We start from the raw sequence: 14604 nt of genomic DNA, 5'->3' as shown, positions 1-14604 counted from the left end.
GGACAGTGAGCTGTAGGACAGTGAGCTGTAGGACAGTGAGCTATAGGACAGTGAGCTGTGTGACAGTGAGCTAGAGGACAGTGAGCTGTAGGACAGTGAGCTATAGGACAGTGAGCTATAGGACAGTGAGCTATAGGACAGTGAGCTGTGTGACAGTGAGCTGTAGGACAGTGAGCTGTAGGACAGTGAGCTGTAGGACAGTGAGCTGTAGGACAGTGAGCTGTAGGACAGTGAGCTGTGTGACAGTGAGCTAGAGGACAGTGAGCTATAGGACAGTGAGCTGTGTGACAGTGAGCTGTGTGACAGTGAGCTGTAGGACAGTGAGCTGTAGGACAGTGAGCTGTAGGACAGTGAGCTGTGTGACAGTGAGCTAGAGGACAGTGAGCTGTAAGACAGTGAGCTATAGGACAGTGAGCTGTGTGACAGTGAGCTGTGTGACAGTGAGCTGTGTGACAGTGAGCTGTGTGACAGTGAGCTGTAGGACAGTGAGCTGTGTGACAGTGAGCTGTGTGACAGTGAGCTATAGGACAGTGAGCTGTAGGACAGTGAGCTGTAGGACAGTGAGCTGTAGGACAGTGAGCTGTAGGACAGTGAGCTGTGTGACAGTGAGCTGTGTGACAGTGAGCTGTGTGACAGCGTGGTATGTGGTGCCCTGTGCCTACATCCCTTCTTTTTCTAAGAAATCTGCCTAAGCATAACAAGAACAGTGAATAAAAAATAATAGTATGGTAGCCGAGAAAAAAAAAACTGATTCTGGAGAAAAAGGGACCAATAAATATGTTGTACTAAAGAGTCAGCTGTGGGGCAGTTTTGCAGCTTCTGCAGTGAACAGACCACAGCAGCTTCAGGGACCCAAGCTGCAGTGAGACGAGATTGGTAGAAGATACTTAGTCTAAATGGGAGGATACAAGGGAGGGGATAACCATTGAGATGTAATATGAATAAATTAATAAAATAAAATTAAAAAAACAGAAACAAAAATAAAATAAAAAGAAGATACGTAGTCTCAATTTGAAACCATACACTTTGATTTTAAATATCAGTTACCACAATAATATTATGTTAAAGACTTTATAGTGAAATTCTGGTTATTGTTAAAGAATGTTGTGTGCAAACTTTGCTAAAGTAAAAGATTTGTATTTCCATGTAAATAATATTATTCTCTAAGAAGAAACCAAGACTAACAAACATCATTGTCAGCACCAAATAACTGTGTCTATTGTGTGAAGGATTTAGAATACTTAGGTCCATCTCCCAGAGGTAGTCTACAGATTCACAGTTCCTAGTATTTAAGCATCTTTCCATTGCTGAGTCACTGGGATGGTGACCTGCAAGTGGCAGAAGGATGAGCAGCGGCCGCAGCAGCCTGAGTGCCTCTCAGCACTGGGCAGAATGCACTTCTCTCGGTCACTGTTTCCGTGTCAGTGATTCATTCTGATGGCGGGTCACACTGTGTGTCACGGTGTCCACGTGTTGAAGCTATTTCTAAGCGTTTGTTTGTGCAGGAATCCCTAAAGAAGTAAAGGGACGAAGCCGCTTTACATTCTGCTAATGCATAAAGCCAGGGTTCAAAGAAAGAGGCTTTCAAAGATTTAAAATGTAATTTGTTAAACTGACAAATGCTTAAATTTCATAGATTTCAATGATGTCCAGCTGCAGTGAGTTCCTAGACGTGCAGCTCAGGGTAAATGAGAAGAGAGCGTTGAATACTCTAAATAAAGACCCGAACCGAATAACTATCAGGTACAGAAATTACATATACTTTATCGAACTTAACGTCTTATGTAGTTAAATAATAAAAGCTTTCCGTGTGTTTTTATTTACAGATTTCCAATGGAAGGGAAAATTAAAACAAGAGAAATGAAAGTAAACTGGTAAAGAAAATTTATTTTCTGGCATAGTCTCCTGTGTGCTGGGATTGCTGATGTGAGCTACCATGCCCAGCTTCTTCAGTTTTAAAATAGATTTTCTTTAATTTAAGTTTTAAGAATAATGTGTTTTCAGAAAAATAAGGAATCATAATTTATATCTGAAGTTAATTTCCAAGAATTTTCAGGCTTTGCTTACAATAAGCTGTGAGTCTGGGGATGCAACTCAGAGGGGTTTGCCTAGTGTGTGCAGGGCCCTACCTGCAGCCCACTGCTGTGGAGGGAAGGAGAGGGGGGAAAGCCAGGGAAGTAAAGAAAGAAAACCTTAATTTAAGAAGTCACTTGTCGGCAGTATGTTCTGTTGAGGCAAAGTAGGCTATAGGAAGAAAATGTGTTTATGCTAATTGGGATCTCTCAAGTTAGCATGAATGAAAATAACAGGTGCCATTAAAGCACAAGTCATAAGTGTTATGCACTAGTAATGGAGTGCTAGGAGAGGCCAGCAGGAAAGAAAAGCACTCAGGCCGGGTACTAGTTGAGCCTCCGTGCTTTAGTTCCCTAATGTGGATATGTGTGTAATAGGTTTACACTTTATGATTTCTGAGAATTAACTACAGTTTTATACATACATATTAACACACACACACACACACACACACACACACACACACATATATATACATACATACATATGTGTCATTTAGTTACCAAGTCTTCCCTCTTCGGTGCTAGTTACTCTCTTTAACTTGGGCGTTTTCTTCACTGGACTTGTAGGGTATGGCATGGAACCATACACTGACTAACTCTATAACCATTTGTATTGTCTATAGAATTAACCATGTGGTTTGCCATACTGAAACTAGCCCTCACTGAATCAATACTTCATCCCGATGAGTCCATACAGTCACCCTGAATTAGCCAGTACTTAGCTGCCATGCACCTCCATTACTTGATGGCAGAAGTGCCACCTAGCCTGAGGGTGTGAGATTTCCTTTTTTTTTTTTTTTTCCACTGAAGGACAACACAGGAAAGTTAACTCATAGTGCATTATGGTTTAAATTTTATTTTTAGACAGTCTCTTTGGATATCCTAGAACTTGCTGTGTAGACCAGGCTGGCCTCAAACTCATAGAGATCCCCCTGCCTCTGCCTCTCTCCCACCCTGCTTTATTGCTGCTGGTTATGATATGGCTTCGAACAGAAAAACATGATTTCAAACGTTTTCTATTTACTAATAGAGCGCTGTTATTAAATGTATACATTACTTTTAAAAAGTGGTTTGCTTCAGTGATTTTACACATATCCCACATCTGTGTGTCCCTAGGTAGCTTCACAGGGACCTTTATACAGCATTAAAAGCACCACATCCAGTGCTTCATTGATTCTTTGCTAAAGATTTTGAGATTTCTAAGACAGAGAGAAACTGACTTGATTAAAGGGTAAGGACATAACAAGAGCTGAGTATTTTGCGGTTGGGAACCAGAAGTCAGAAGTGACCTGCAACAGTAGTGAAACGACAGGCTCTCGCAGCACTGTGCACATGAAGGCAGAGAGACCCTAAGGACTGCTGAGGCCATCGTGCCAGGTCCTGTGTGGCTGCGCTCTGGAAAGGGAAATAATGGCTGTGTTTTCCCCAGTCTGATTCAGGCTCAGCTAGGATGCATTCCTGTACAAGACTTTGCTTTGACACAAGATACCACGAAGATTTTCAGAAATGCCTCAAGAATTGCAAGATGTATGTTAAGTCATTAATGGATTTTCAACATTTTCCAGTAAATTAATATACTATATTTCATATTGAAAACTTTTTTTTCAGGGTTGTCAGATTTTGTGGCTGCTCAGGAAAAGAAGTTTGCTGTGCTTTTAAACAGTGTGATTTTAGCTAAATGCTTTAAGTGTAAACTCTGGGAAAACTCTAGACATATATCTAAACAGCTGGATAAAATTGGTAGGTATTCAAGATATCAGGCTGCAATTTTTTTATATTTTACTATTAATATTATTTTATGATGATTGTAGACTTTTAAAGAAACTACACCTTTTTAAAGTACTGTGCTTATACTTGAAAGCCAGAGTTCTGTTTGCTCTTGCTTAGATGACCGCCAACAAGAGCTGGTGGGTGACTGTGGGCGGAGGTGCTTGCTGTCAAGCCCGGTGGCCTGGGCTCAGCCCTTCAGACCCACATGGTGCAAAGAGAAAACCTACTCCTCTGGCCTCACATGTGTTTTCCACATGAATAAATAAATGCAAAAAGTATCAATTTTTATAGATCGACTGAAAAATTAAACCAAATGAAAAAATAGATGAGAAAACTAATTTTAAAAATTACATTTTGAAACTTGTTCTCATATTGACAGTGAACTTTGTTTTAATAATTAGATGTCTATGTGATATTATCTCTTACTTCTGTGACTTGGAATTTACTGTGTCCTTAATGACAAGATTTAAAACTACCAAGATCAGACCCTAGGCCTTGTGTACACTAGGAAATTGTGTCATTTATTTGTATCTTAACTATATCTGTTTTCAATAATAGCAGGATGTTAGTACCCATCTTAGCGCTCTGCAGGCAGAAGGCCGTTCCTGATTACTTTCTGTTAGGACCCAGTGAAGGGTCCACCCTAAAACACTGTAGTTTGCCAGTCACAGAAACTGGACCAGACTGTGACCTTTCTTCCTGAATAAGTAATGTTATAAGAAGAGTTATTATCCAAAGGTTGACAGCCTCATTAGTTTTGTGGTTTCGTATGTCTTGGGAACACTAAAAAGTGTATAATAGAATCTGGGTGTGGCAGTACACTCCTATAATCCTGGCACCCAGGATGCAGAGGCCTAAGGACCAGAAGCTCAAGGCAAGCTTTCTCATACAGTAAGTTGAGGAGAGCATGGACTACGGATACAGGAGACCTTGTCTCAAAACCAGCCAAGCAGCTGGGCGTGGTGGCACAAGCCTCTAATCCTAGCCTGGAGGCAGAGGCAGGCAGATCTCTAAGCTTGAGGCCATCTTGATTTTTACAGTGAGTTACATGACAGCCAGAGCGACACAGAGTAACCTTATTTTAACCCTCCTCCCCGCCTCCAAAAAACACTTAACCAAACAGAAAATTATGTGATGGATCTTTAGGGATTACCATTTGGTTGGTTGGTTTGGGTGTTTGTTTTTGTTTATTGTTTGTGCTAAAGCGCAGACCAGGTCCTTAGACAAGCTTCTTGAGTATTTCACCCCTGGACGGCAGCCCCAACCCTGAGTCCTGCTCTGCTCCTGCTACAGGACCTAGCTGTTTGGGGAACTGGTGATCCTCCTGGCTCAGGCTCCTGGGGGTTGGGATTGCAAGCATTCACTGTCAGAAGGCTTTTTAAAAATAATATTTTTCCTGGGTCTGGAGAGATGGCTCAGAGATTAAGAGCACTAGCTGCTCTTCCAGAGGTCCTGAGTTCAATTCCCAGCACCCACATGGTGCCTCACAACCATCTATAATGTGATCTGATGCCCTCTTCTGGTGTGCAGGTGTACATGCAAATAGAGCATTCAAATACATTAAATAAATAAATAAATCTTTTAAAAATAATATGTTCTTATATATTTTTAATGGGTGCAAGTACCCACGGATTACAGAAGAGAATGCCAGATCCCCTGGAGCTGGAGTTAGAGGCAGTTACGAGCTGCCCAACATGGGTGCTGGAAACCAAGCTCAGGTGCATGCTCTTAGCCACTGGGCTGTCCCTCTAACCACAATGCAGCCAGCCTTTCTTGGACCCTCCGGCAATGGATAAAGACATGAAGACCTTTATCATTTATAAACACTTAGGTGCTGTAGCTGGGCAGGTTGTCAGCCATTCTAGCCCCATGAATCCTGGCCTATGTCCTGCCACGTGGCCACATGGCCCCTTACCTCTCTCTCACTCAGTCCCAGCACCTGTCACACTGGGGAGTCCTCCCACATCCAGTTCCTCACAGAGACCCTCTCTTAGCTGGAAGTCCCACCTTTCCTCTATGCCCAGCTGTTGGCCATCAGCTCTTTATTAAGTTAACTAAAAGGTGAGGGAGGAAGAGTGTTTACAAAGTACCAGTCAGGTGATGATGCACACAGCTGTCTGCCCGCTCCGCAGTCAGCATGTGCGTACACAGAGGCACAGAGATCTCCAACTGACCTCTCCCCCTCCCCACCCATCCCCCTCTCTGTCTGTCTCTGTCTCTCTCTCTCCAGGGTCTTACTATAAAGATCTGGCTTGCTTGTTCCTTATAACATAGACCAGGCTGCCCTCAAACTCAAAGATCCTCCTGCCTCTTCAGTGCTGGGTTTAAAAGTGTGAGCCACCAAGCTCTGCAAATCCTACTTTTTAATTTCTGTGAAATTCAAAGTCAGTGGGGGTAACAGAGCTGGCCAAAGGGTTCTGGGATCCAGGATAATGATGGGATTAGCAGGTGACAGTAAGATCACAATAGAGTAGAGACTCCTATTGGAAAGGTTCGGTATCTTAGCTACTTATCCCATTGCTGTGTCAGATAACTGACAAGAGCATCTTAAGGAAGACTTTACTGTGGTCAGGCTGGATGGATAAACATCATCACAGCAGGCGAGGCACAGCGTCTGCAGCCAGGAAACAAGGAAGATGAATGCTGGGGTCTGGCTCGCTTGCTTTGTCCTTTGCATTCAGTGCAGGCCCCTGGTCTATGTGACAGTAGCCCTGCATTCGGAGAGCATCTTCCCTCTTCAGTTGAGCCTCGCTGGATTACACTCACTGCTGCATTTACTAGGTGTTTGTTTTGTTCTTTATTTTGTGTGTTTGGGTGGTTTGGCTGTGTGTGTGTCTGTGTGCCACATGCATCCAGTGCTGCTGGAGGCAGGAGATGGTGTTGCTCCCCTGGGACTGTGAGCAGCCAGGTGGGTGCTGGGGATTGAGACCCAGTGCTCTGCTCTCAACCACTGGGATGTTGCTCAGCTGTTCATAGGTGATTCTTGATCTAGTCAGATAAACAGTGAAGGTTAACTGTCACACTGAGGGCCTAGCACGCTCAACATCTCCGTCATCTATAATGACAAGCATTCTAACTTTGCAATCCACATAGGAAATTAACATCTTGCAGAAAGATTCGAGATCAGTTAAGTGACCTAAGTTTATTCTGCTGAGGCCCCACCGTTTGCCTTTCTAGAGCACTGTTAGCCTGGGTGCCTGTTGTATCTGCCTTTCCCAGATTTATGAGTCGTTCACTCAGCACTCAGCACCACTGAACACAAAAGAGCAAGTGGGTCTAAAACCAAACTTGGAGGATCTAAGCAGAAGGTAAACTCCAAGTTTATACCAAGACCACGAGAAACACAAAGGAATACAAACGGACTTCACTAGTGATTTAAAGTAAAATAAAGTAAAATAAAATAAAGGGGAAGAAAGGAAGACTCAGGAGGTGTTTATGCTAGGAAGTAAGAGAGATTCCCAAGAAGGGATAGAGTGGTGAACCAGGCGTCACAGGTCAGCGCTGCATGCTGTGGATGAGCGGCCCGTGTGGGGCCACACACATAATTCTCAGAGTGCCCTAAGTGGATTTGCATACTAGAGCATGCGCTGCAGAGTATAGCTTCTGAACACAAACAAAAAAGTAAGATGAACAAAATTAAATAAATAAAGGTAAATGTGCCCGAAGAGCACTCAGTAAGAGAGGGGCAGGGTGTTAGATGGACGCAGTTATGCGGGTCAAGGAATGTGGGTAAGAGAATTCACTACAGAAAGAAAGTTGCCACTTGATTCTAACTGCATCAGAAGTGCTAGGGAATCACAAAGCAGTACTATTGAGGCAGACATGCTCAGAGAGCCACAGCTGCGTGACTATCCTATCTTGTCTCATGTCACCGTTGCTAAAAGTTCAGGTATGAATAGATTTGTCTCTTGATGTTTTCCATATGTAGAAATGAGCATTAAGGAGTTGTAACTACTAGAGGCAGTCTTTTAAAAATGAGTACATTTATTTAAGTGTGCATGTGAGTGTGAGTGCTTACAACATGCCACTGTGCATTTGTGGAAGTCAGAGGGCAACTTGGTGGAGTTGGTTGCCTCCTACCACGTGGGTACCATGGATCAAACGGAGGTTATCAGGCTTGCAGGCATCCTTCTCCACTCAGACGGTTGTGTCTTGAGAAGGAGTATGACAATTTCCCATGAGTGGGTGAAAATGTAGGAAAATGGGGTGTCACACTTCACATTTAATAAAATTACTGGTTGAGTCATTATGTAGACCAGAAGATTTTCTTTTATAAAACATATAAATTCTTTTAAAAGTCTGAATTTTAAAAGTAAGTTAATTCGCTAGTTTTATGTTGCTATAACAAGACATTGGAAGCTGGGAACTTTCAAAGGAAAGAAGTAGTTTATCGTGCTTTTCTGGGTGTTCAAGAGGATGGCAGTCATCTGCTTCTCGCTGGGGAGGGTCTTGTGGGGTGGCATCAAAAGGATGGGACGCTCATGTGAGGCAGAGCGCATGGAGAGACAAGAAGCATAGGGCTGGGAGGCGCCTGGATTGCTCTCTGTGTGGGCACCCAGGCAGCCCACATTCATGCATTCACCTGCCGGGGAGGTAGAGTGCTGCCAGTTGCTTTCAAGTCTTAGCAGGCCACAGTGAGGGACAGTGACTGCAGCACACAGCAGCGTGCAGACCACAGCTGCTGCACATTTGACAGAGCTGTTTAAAGGGGTTGTTAACCGATGTTTGCAGCCCCGGGGATTGGTCCTAGTCTTACCTATGATAGGTAAGTGCTCTGCCACCAGGCCACATCCTCAGCTACAAATGCTTTATAATGTAGTTGTTAAATGCTTGTTTAGATGTCTTTAAAACGGCTTAAGAACTGTTCCTTGGTTAACTTTCCACAGGCATATCATTGTCAAATACCATGGTAAATGCAGGTCTGACTTCTTTTAAAAAAATAGAAGAAGTAAACGCAAGAGAACTTGAGCTGGTATGTAGTATTTCTTGTTCCTAACACTACTGGGTTCTATTTGCCCAGTGTGTGTGTGTGTGTGTGTGTGTGTGTGTGTGTGTGTGTGTGTGTTCACTTCTATTAAAACCGTTGGAGTGGAGATGGCTGAGGGCTCAGTCAGTAAAGCATGGTCACAGCCAGAGGATCCAAGGACACAGCTCAGCACCCATGTCAAAAACTAGACCCAGAGCCACACCCATGACCCCAGCACTCAGGGGTGAGCAGGAGGGTCTGGGCTTGCTGGTCATGTGTTTTAGTGGAGCCAGGGGGTGCCACGTGCGTGAGGACACTGTCTCCTTACATGTGCACAGACACTAGAAATGTACACATATGATCATATGCATCACACACAAACACATTTTCTTCTTGTAGCCGTAAGTATTTCAATTACAGAGATTTGGGGTGAGAAACCTATTACATTTGTGACTTCTGAGAAATATTTCAATAAGAGTTTTCAGTGTTTGTGGCAAGAGTGTAATGGTATAAATGCGTTAGGTTTTAAGCAGACACCCGCCGTTCGGAACCCAGATAAAAGAAGCTGTGATGCATCTACCGAAATATGAACTTGAAGTGGAGCAGGTGAGAACTCTCCTTCTGCAGTGGTTTGACTTTTACAGTAAAGCAAGACGACGTTAAAGCATTTTATACTTACTCTTTTTTTGAAGATTGCAAGATATAGTGATACCAAGGCAGAAATACTCGTGACCGTTATATTGAGGAACTTTGAACAGCTGCAAACTAAAAGAACAGCACCAGACTCTCACTATACTACCTTAATCATAGGTGATGCAGATAATCAAGTCGTTTTTAAGCACAAAATTCTGTGAGTAATTATAAAATAGCTACTTGTTTTATTTTTAAATATATCGTACATGCAATTTTTACTATGATACAGTAATTAGATCAGCACATAACAAATTAAATTACAGTAACATGATGTAACAGTGGGGCAGGTTTTTCCTTTGTCTGTTAAAGGATAATACTAACTCAGGGTGTGTTGCTTTAGGTCATTCTATTTGGAATTAGAAGAAGAAATTATAAAATCTGTCAGCATGGAGGAGTGTGTAACAGGAGGACAGACAGCTCTGGGCTGTGCTGGTTGTGCTGATTTTCTTTATTTATAGCTTTACTTCTCTGTGAATGCAGTCACCTACTCCACTCAGAATATAACCCCTCTCTCCAAATTAATGCATAAACAGCAACTGTAACTCCATTCCAGCATTACCACATTGCTGCATTACAGACAACCAGGTCAGCCGTGAGGAAGACTCCTCCATGTGCCTAGTTCTCCGCTAAGCTATTTATAGTTTTCACTGCAGGGTTTTCTAGTTACTATTTTTCCTTCATAGTGTCATAAGTAAACTGTAAAGAGAACAGTTCCAGTGGTTACTGGTCCTTTTTACTGCTTAGTAGGCTCCAAATACTGAACAACGTAATATTTGTATGAGATAGGTGTGTCATAATTCATGTTTTGTGGGGGGGATTGAGACAGAGGTTTTAGTCACATATGCTAGTACCTAGTTGAGAATGAAGTCTAGATTGACCCTAAGACTCTCACACCAGAGCCTGCACTCACTGTCACTGCAGTGCTAAGTGTAGGAACAGCAGAGACCCTAAAAGCAGAATCTCCCTTGTCAGGTACAGGAGGATGCATGCAAGGTTGCCACAGGAGCTGCAGCAACAGGGTGTTCTTGTCACAGTAACTGCTCCCCTTCAGTCAGCACACCATTGTACAACCCTTGTTCCTGGGGACTCTGAGGATGGATTCAGTTCCATAATAAACGGCTTTGTTGGTCCATGTCAGTAGTAGACACAAACTATTTAAAATTTAATATAAGATTGTTGAAGTTGTTTCTCACAAATAATTATAACTTGTGCACAGCCACATTTAAGTGGTATTAATTCAGAAGCAACTTTTGTCTTATTGATAATAACTATTTATTTCTATCTGGCCTCAAATGAATATTGTGCAACTTAGGATAAACTGTTGCTAAAATAATTTTGGTCAAGTTAGGTCCGTTGTCATGTGTGATCGTCCGCACCTACACTCTCAGCACTTGGGAGGTGGACGCAAGAGGGTGAGGTTCCGGGTCGTTCTTAGTTACACGGCAAGTGTGAGGAGACAAACAAACAAAAATGTCCACTGACATGTTATTCTTCCTCCTCATAATTTGGTGAAAGTAGTTTTCAGTAATTGTTTACTACTATTGAGGAACCTGTCTTAAGAAAAACTAGTCCTTGAAATCAATATATTATTTCACTTAGTGTTTGGATCATGTTAAATCACACATTACTGGTTTTCAGGGATTCCGTTTTGTTAAAAAGTGGAAATTGGGCTAAGAAAATTGATGTGAAGAGAGCACTTACATCTGAAGATCTCAGCATAAATCTAATTAGTTCTGATTATGGTAAGTTAGTTGAAGTAATGAACATATCAATACAAAAATGTGATAGCATTTAAAAATTGTTTTCTTTATGCTAGCGGAGTCAAAAAATATACTTACTATGAATAAATGTTGAGGGAAATTTCATATATTTAGATAACATAATTCAATTGTTTGTTTATTATAATCCTTTGTTTTCTAAGATAGTTAAATTTTAATTATAGTAGTTAAAAATGTTTATTAAGATAGATGTGTATATTTTTATTTATTATATTTTATTCTTTTAAAAATATTTTAATCTTTTGTACTTCTTAGCTCTAGTGCTACAATCATAAGAGATATGAAATATCCTTGTGTTAAGACTTAATTTTTTTGTTTGTTTGTTTGTTTTTGGTTTTTTTTGTTTTTCGAGACAGGGTTTGTCTGTGTAGCCTTGCCTGTCCTGGACTCGATTTGTGGACCAGGCTGGCCTCCAACTCACAGCGATCTGCCTGCCTCTGACTTAATATGATTTTAATAAGTATTTGTATACATCTTTTTCTCTTTCCAGTTGGTCTTGATATTCAGCAGAAATTTACAGTCTTTTATTTAGGACCCAGGAAGTTTGTAAATCAAACAGCTGTGCAAAGAAAATCAGAAACAGGTGTTTCTCGTCTTAAATATGCAGACGGAGCCACTGCAGCAGGATTCAGTGAAGGTAAATAGCACTATTAATTTTTGCTTTACATTAATATGACCAGGGAGGAGCGTTACTACAAGATAGCTTCATTCACAGTGTTGCTGTCTGCACTCGGATAATAACAACACACTGCACTAACGATATGTAGTAGGGGTTCTCTCTTGTGGTTCAGAGTTTTCAAGTTAGGATGATAGTTGGGCAGCAAGTTATGTGATTGTTTTGATGTGCACTGTCCCTGTTCAGATGCAATGCACTTGTAGGACCGGTGTCTTGGGAGAACAGTGGTAGTGGGAGTCAGGCTTGACAAGGCAGGCCAGAGGGAAGGAAGCCAACGGTTTGCTGTGAGGAACTTTAAGCACACACTGATGTAGACTGAAGTGGGTAATGAACTCCCAGGTACTGGTTAGCCGCCTTAAGGAGCCAACTCATAGCTTTTACTCTGTACCCAATGCCTTGTTTCAGTTTTCTCCTTTTATATTCTGAAACAGAAGTGTAAGTTTGTAAATGGTAAAGATGTTTAAAGCTTTACTTTACACACAAAAATTAAGGCCACCTGTTATTGGGCCGACGTGATGTTCCCATTACTGTCTCACAGCCACGAGGTACACACTTACGTACGTCTGGATGCTACCTCAGTGGACCAGTGCACTCCTGAGTCCTTGTGGCTTGCTCTAGTCATTTCAGCAGTCCTCGTACAGTGCCACAATAGGAGGAGCTAGTGAGTTACAGGAAGCTGGTGGCGCTTGTTGCCACATCCTGGTAGACAGAACTGAGCTAACAGGAGGACTGCAAGTCAAGGGTTCCACGGAACGTAAGTCCAAGTGAGGACAACCCAACCAGGAACAGTCACATTAGGAAAATAGAAAAGACAAGGACAAGGCTCTGCAAACAAGAGGACACATAAACTCCAGAAGATACGCCAAGCACAACAAAGAAACTTTAAAATATGAGATAGTGTTCCACTGTAATACCCCTGCAGACTGGTGGCTTCTCAGTACCAGAAAGGAAAGAGAGAGGGGCTAAAAATCAGTGACTAAAGCCTCAAATTAGCAGACAAAGAATTTAATTCAGGACCTAACTAAGAATGTTAAAATCAATTTAACACTTAGACAACAAAGTTACCAAAGTAGATGAAAAAATCAATAATATGGAGGAAATTTTTAAAATATAGGGGAAAAATCAGCAAGGAGATTGAGATGCTAAAAAATAAAAATCTAGGGGAAAAAAACCAAACAAGCAAACAAAATCCCAGCAGAACCCATCTGCTGCAGACAAGAACAAGCAGAAGAATAAGCTCCAGGCCAGAGGACGAGGAGCAGGCATTGATGAACATGACCAAACCTACGAATCTACAGGATAAATAATGTCAAGTAGATAAGACATCTATTACTGAAATTATAGCTGAGAATTTAAAACTACAGAATGAAGTGGAGATTTAAACAAAGAAAGCACTTGGAACCCCAAATATATTTGACCAGAAAAGAAACTTCTTATGATTTATCATAGTCAAGATATCTTGTCAAAAATAAAAAACAATACTAAAAGCTGTAGGGGGAAAAACAGGCAAAAAATTAGAATAATATTTAGATCTGTCATCGGCAACCTTAAACATCGATCCAGGAAAGCATAAAACAATATATTTCAAGTCTGAAAGTAAATAGCTAACAACCATCAAGATTGTCAGCAAAGTACTCTATTAAAGCCCCGGGGGGGCGGGGGTTGGGAGTATTTCAAGACAAACACAGCTAAGGCAATTCATGCTGACTAAGCCAGAAATACAGACAAATTCTTAAAAGAATAGTATATACAGAGGAATAAGAAAGACAGTTTCACCCACTAGAACACAGGAAAGAATACACTTCATATGAACACAGATGAGCCCCAGGGACCTGGGAAGGGAGTGACCACATTCAGTACAGCAAACCAGCAAGCATCCAATACGCCCAGGAGAGGAAGAAAATAATTACCAATAAACCAGCCAACCAGAACAGCAATCAATAGAATCGTTAGTAATAGCAAACCCTCCACTATCTGAAATGCTTTAAAAATGTAGAAATGAGAGAATCAAAAACAAAACAAGCGCAGCAGAAACAAACATCATCAGCACCGTGGATGACAGCAGCCTCTGCTTACCCACGGGAAGACAGCAGCCCTAGTTTGCTGCTGTTGCTGTGACGGAACACCAGCCAAAAGCAGCTGGGGCAAGGACCAGCCTGGCTGGCTTTCAGGTTGCGGGCCATCCTCTAGGGAAGAGGGTTACCAGGAACTAAAGCCAGGCCTTGGAGGAGCTCTGGTTACTGGCTCCCTTTCCAGACTCCCACCCAGATGTCTTTTTTTACATACCCAGACCCACAGTGGGCTGGCCCTATTATATGTCAGTCAAGAAAATGTCCCTGCTGACACGCCCACAGCCCACTCAGATGGAGACAGTTCCTCAACTGAGATTTTTCTCTTCCCAGGTATGTCAAATTGATAACCAAGCCATCATAAGGACTAGCTAATTCAAAACAAAACAAACAAAAAACCTAAGATCTAATTATCCCTTGTCCCCAAGAAACTCATATAACTGAACAGGCAACTAAAATTTAGAATCTATTGTTTACCAAGCAAATAGACGCCACAAACAGGCTGGCATAGCGATTTCCATACTGACTTCAAGTCAAAACCACTCAGAAAAACATTAGCCACATATTAATAAAGGGA

General features: G+C 41.8%; 1 protein-coding gene across 3 annotated transcripts in view; it reads left to right on the top strand.

The window, feature by feature from the left end:
- The window catches only part of Hfm1 (helicase for meiosis 1), an 80910-nt gene that overhangs the window by 47171 nt on the left and 19135 nt on the right, over positions 1 to 14604 (top strand). For all 3 annotated transcript variants that reach the window (XM_051170520.1, XM_051170521.1, XM_051170518.1), the window contains exons 21-29: positions 1637 to 1743; positions 1827 to 1874; positions 3505 to 3602; positions 3684 to 3815; positions 8732 to 8817; positions 9334 to 9417; positions 9504 to 9661; positions 11143 to 11246; positions 11773 to 11919. In XM_051170520.1, the coding sequence (XP_051026477.1) occupies positions 1637 to 1743; positions 1827 to 1874; positions 3505 to 3602; positions 3684 to 3815; positions 8732 to 8817; positions 9334 to 9417; positions 9504 to 9661; positions 11143 to 11246; positions 11773 to 11919 (964 nt within the window). The remainder of the gene's footprint in view (positions 1 to 1636; positions 1744 to 1826; positions 1875 to 3504; positions 3603 to 3683; positions 3816 to 8731; positions 8818 to 9333; positions 9418 to 9503; positions 9662 to 11142; positions 11247 to 11772; positions 11920 to 14604) is intronic.

This window comes from Acomys russatus, chromosome 28, assembly GCF_903995435.1.
Source record: "Acomys russatus chromosome 28, mAcoRus1.1, whole genome shotgun sequence".
NCBI classification, from domain to species: domain Eukaryota; kingdom Metazoa; phylum Chordata; class Mammalia; order Rodentia; family Muridae; genus Acomys; species Acomys russatus.
The sequence above is the reverse complement of the archived record's forward strand: the minus strand, read 5'-3'. Positions and strand labels throughout refer to the sequence as shown.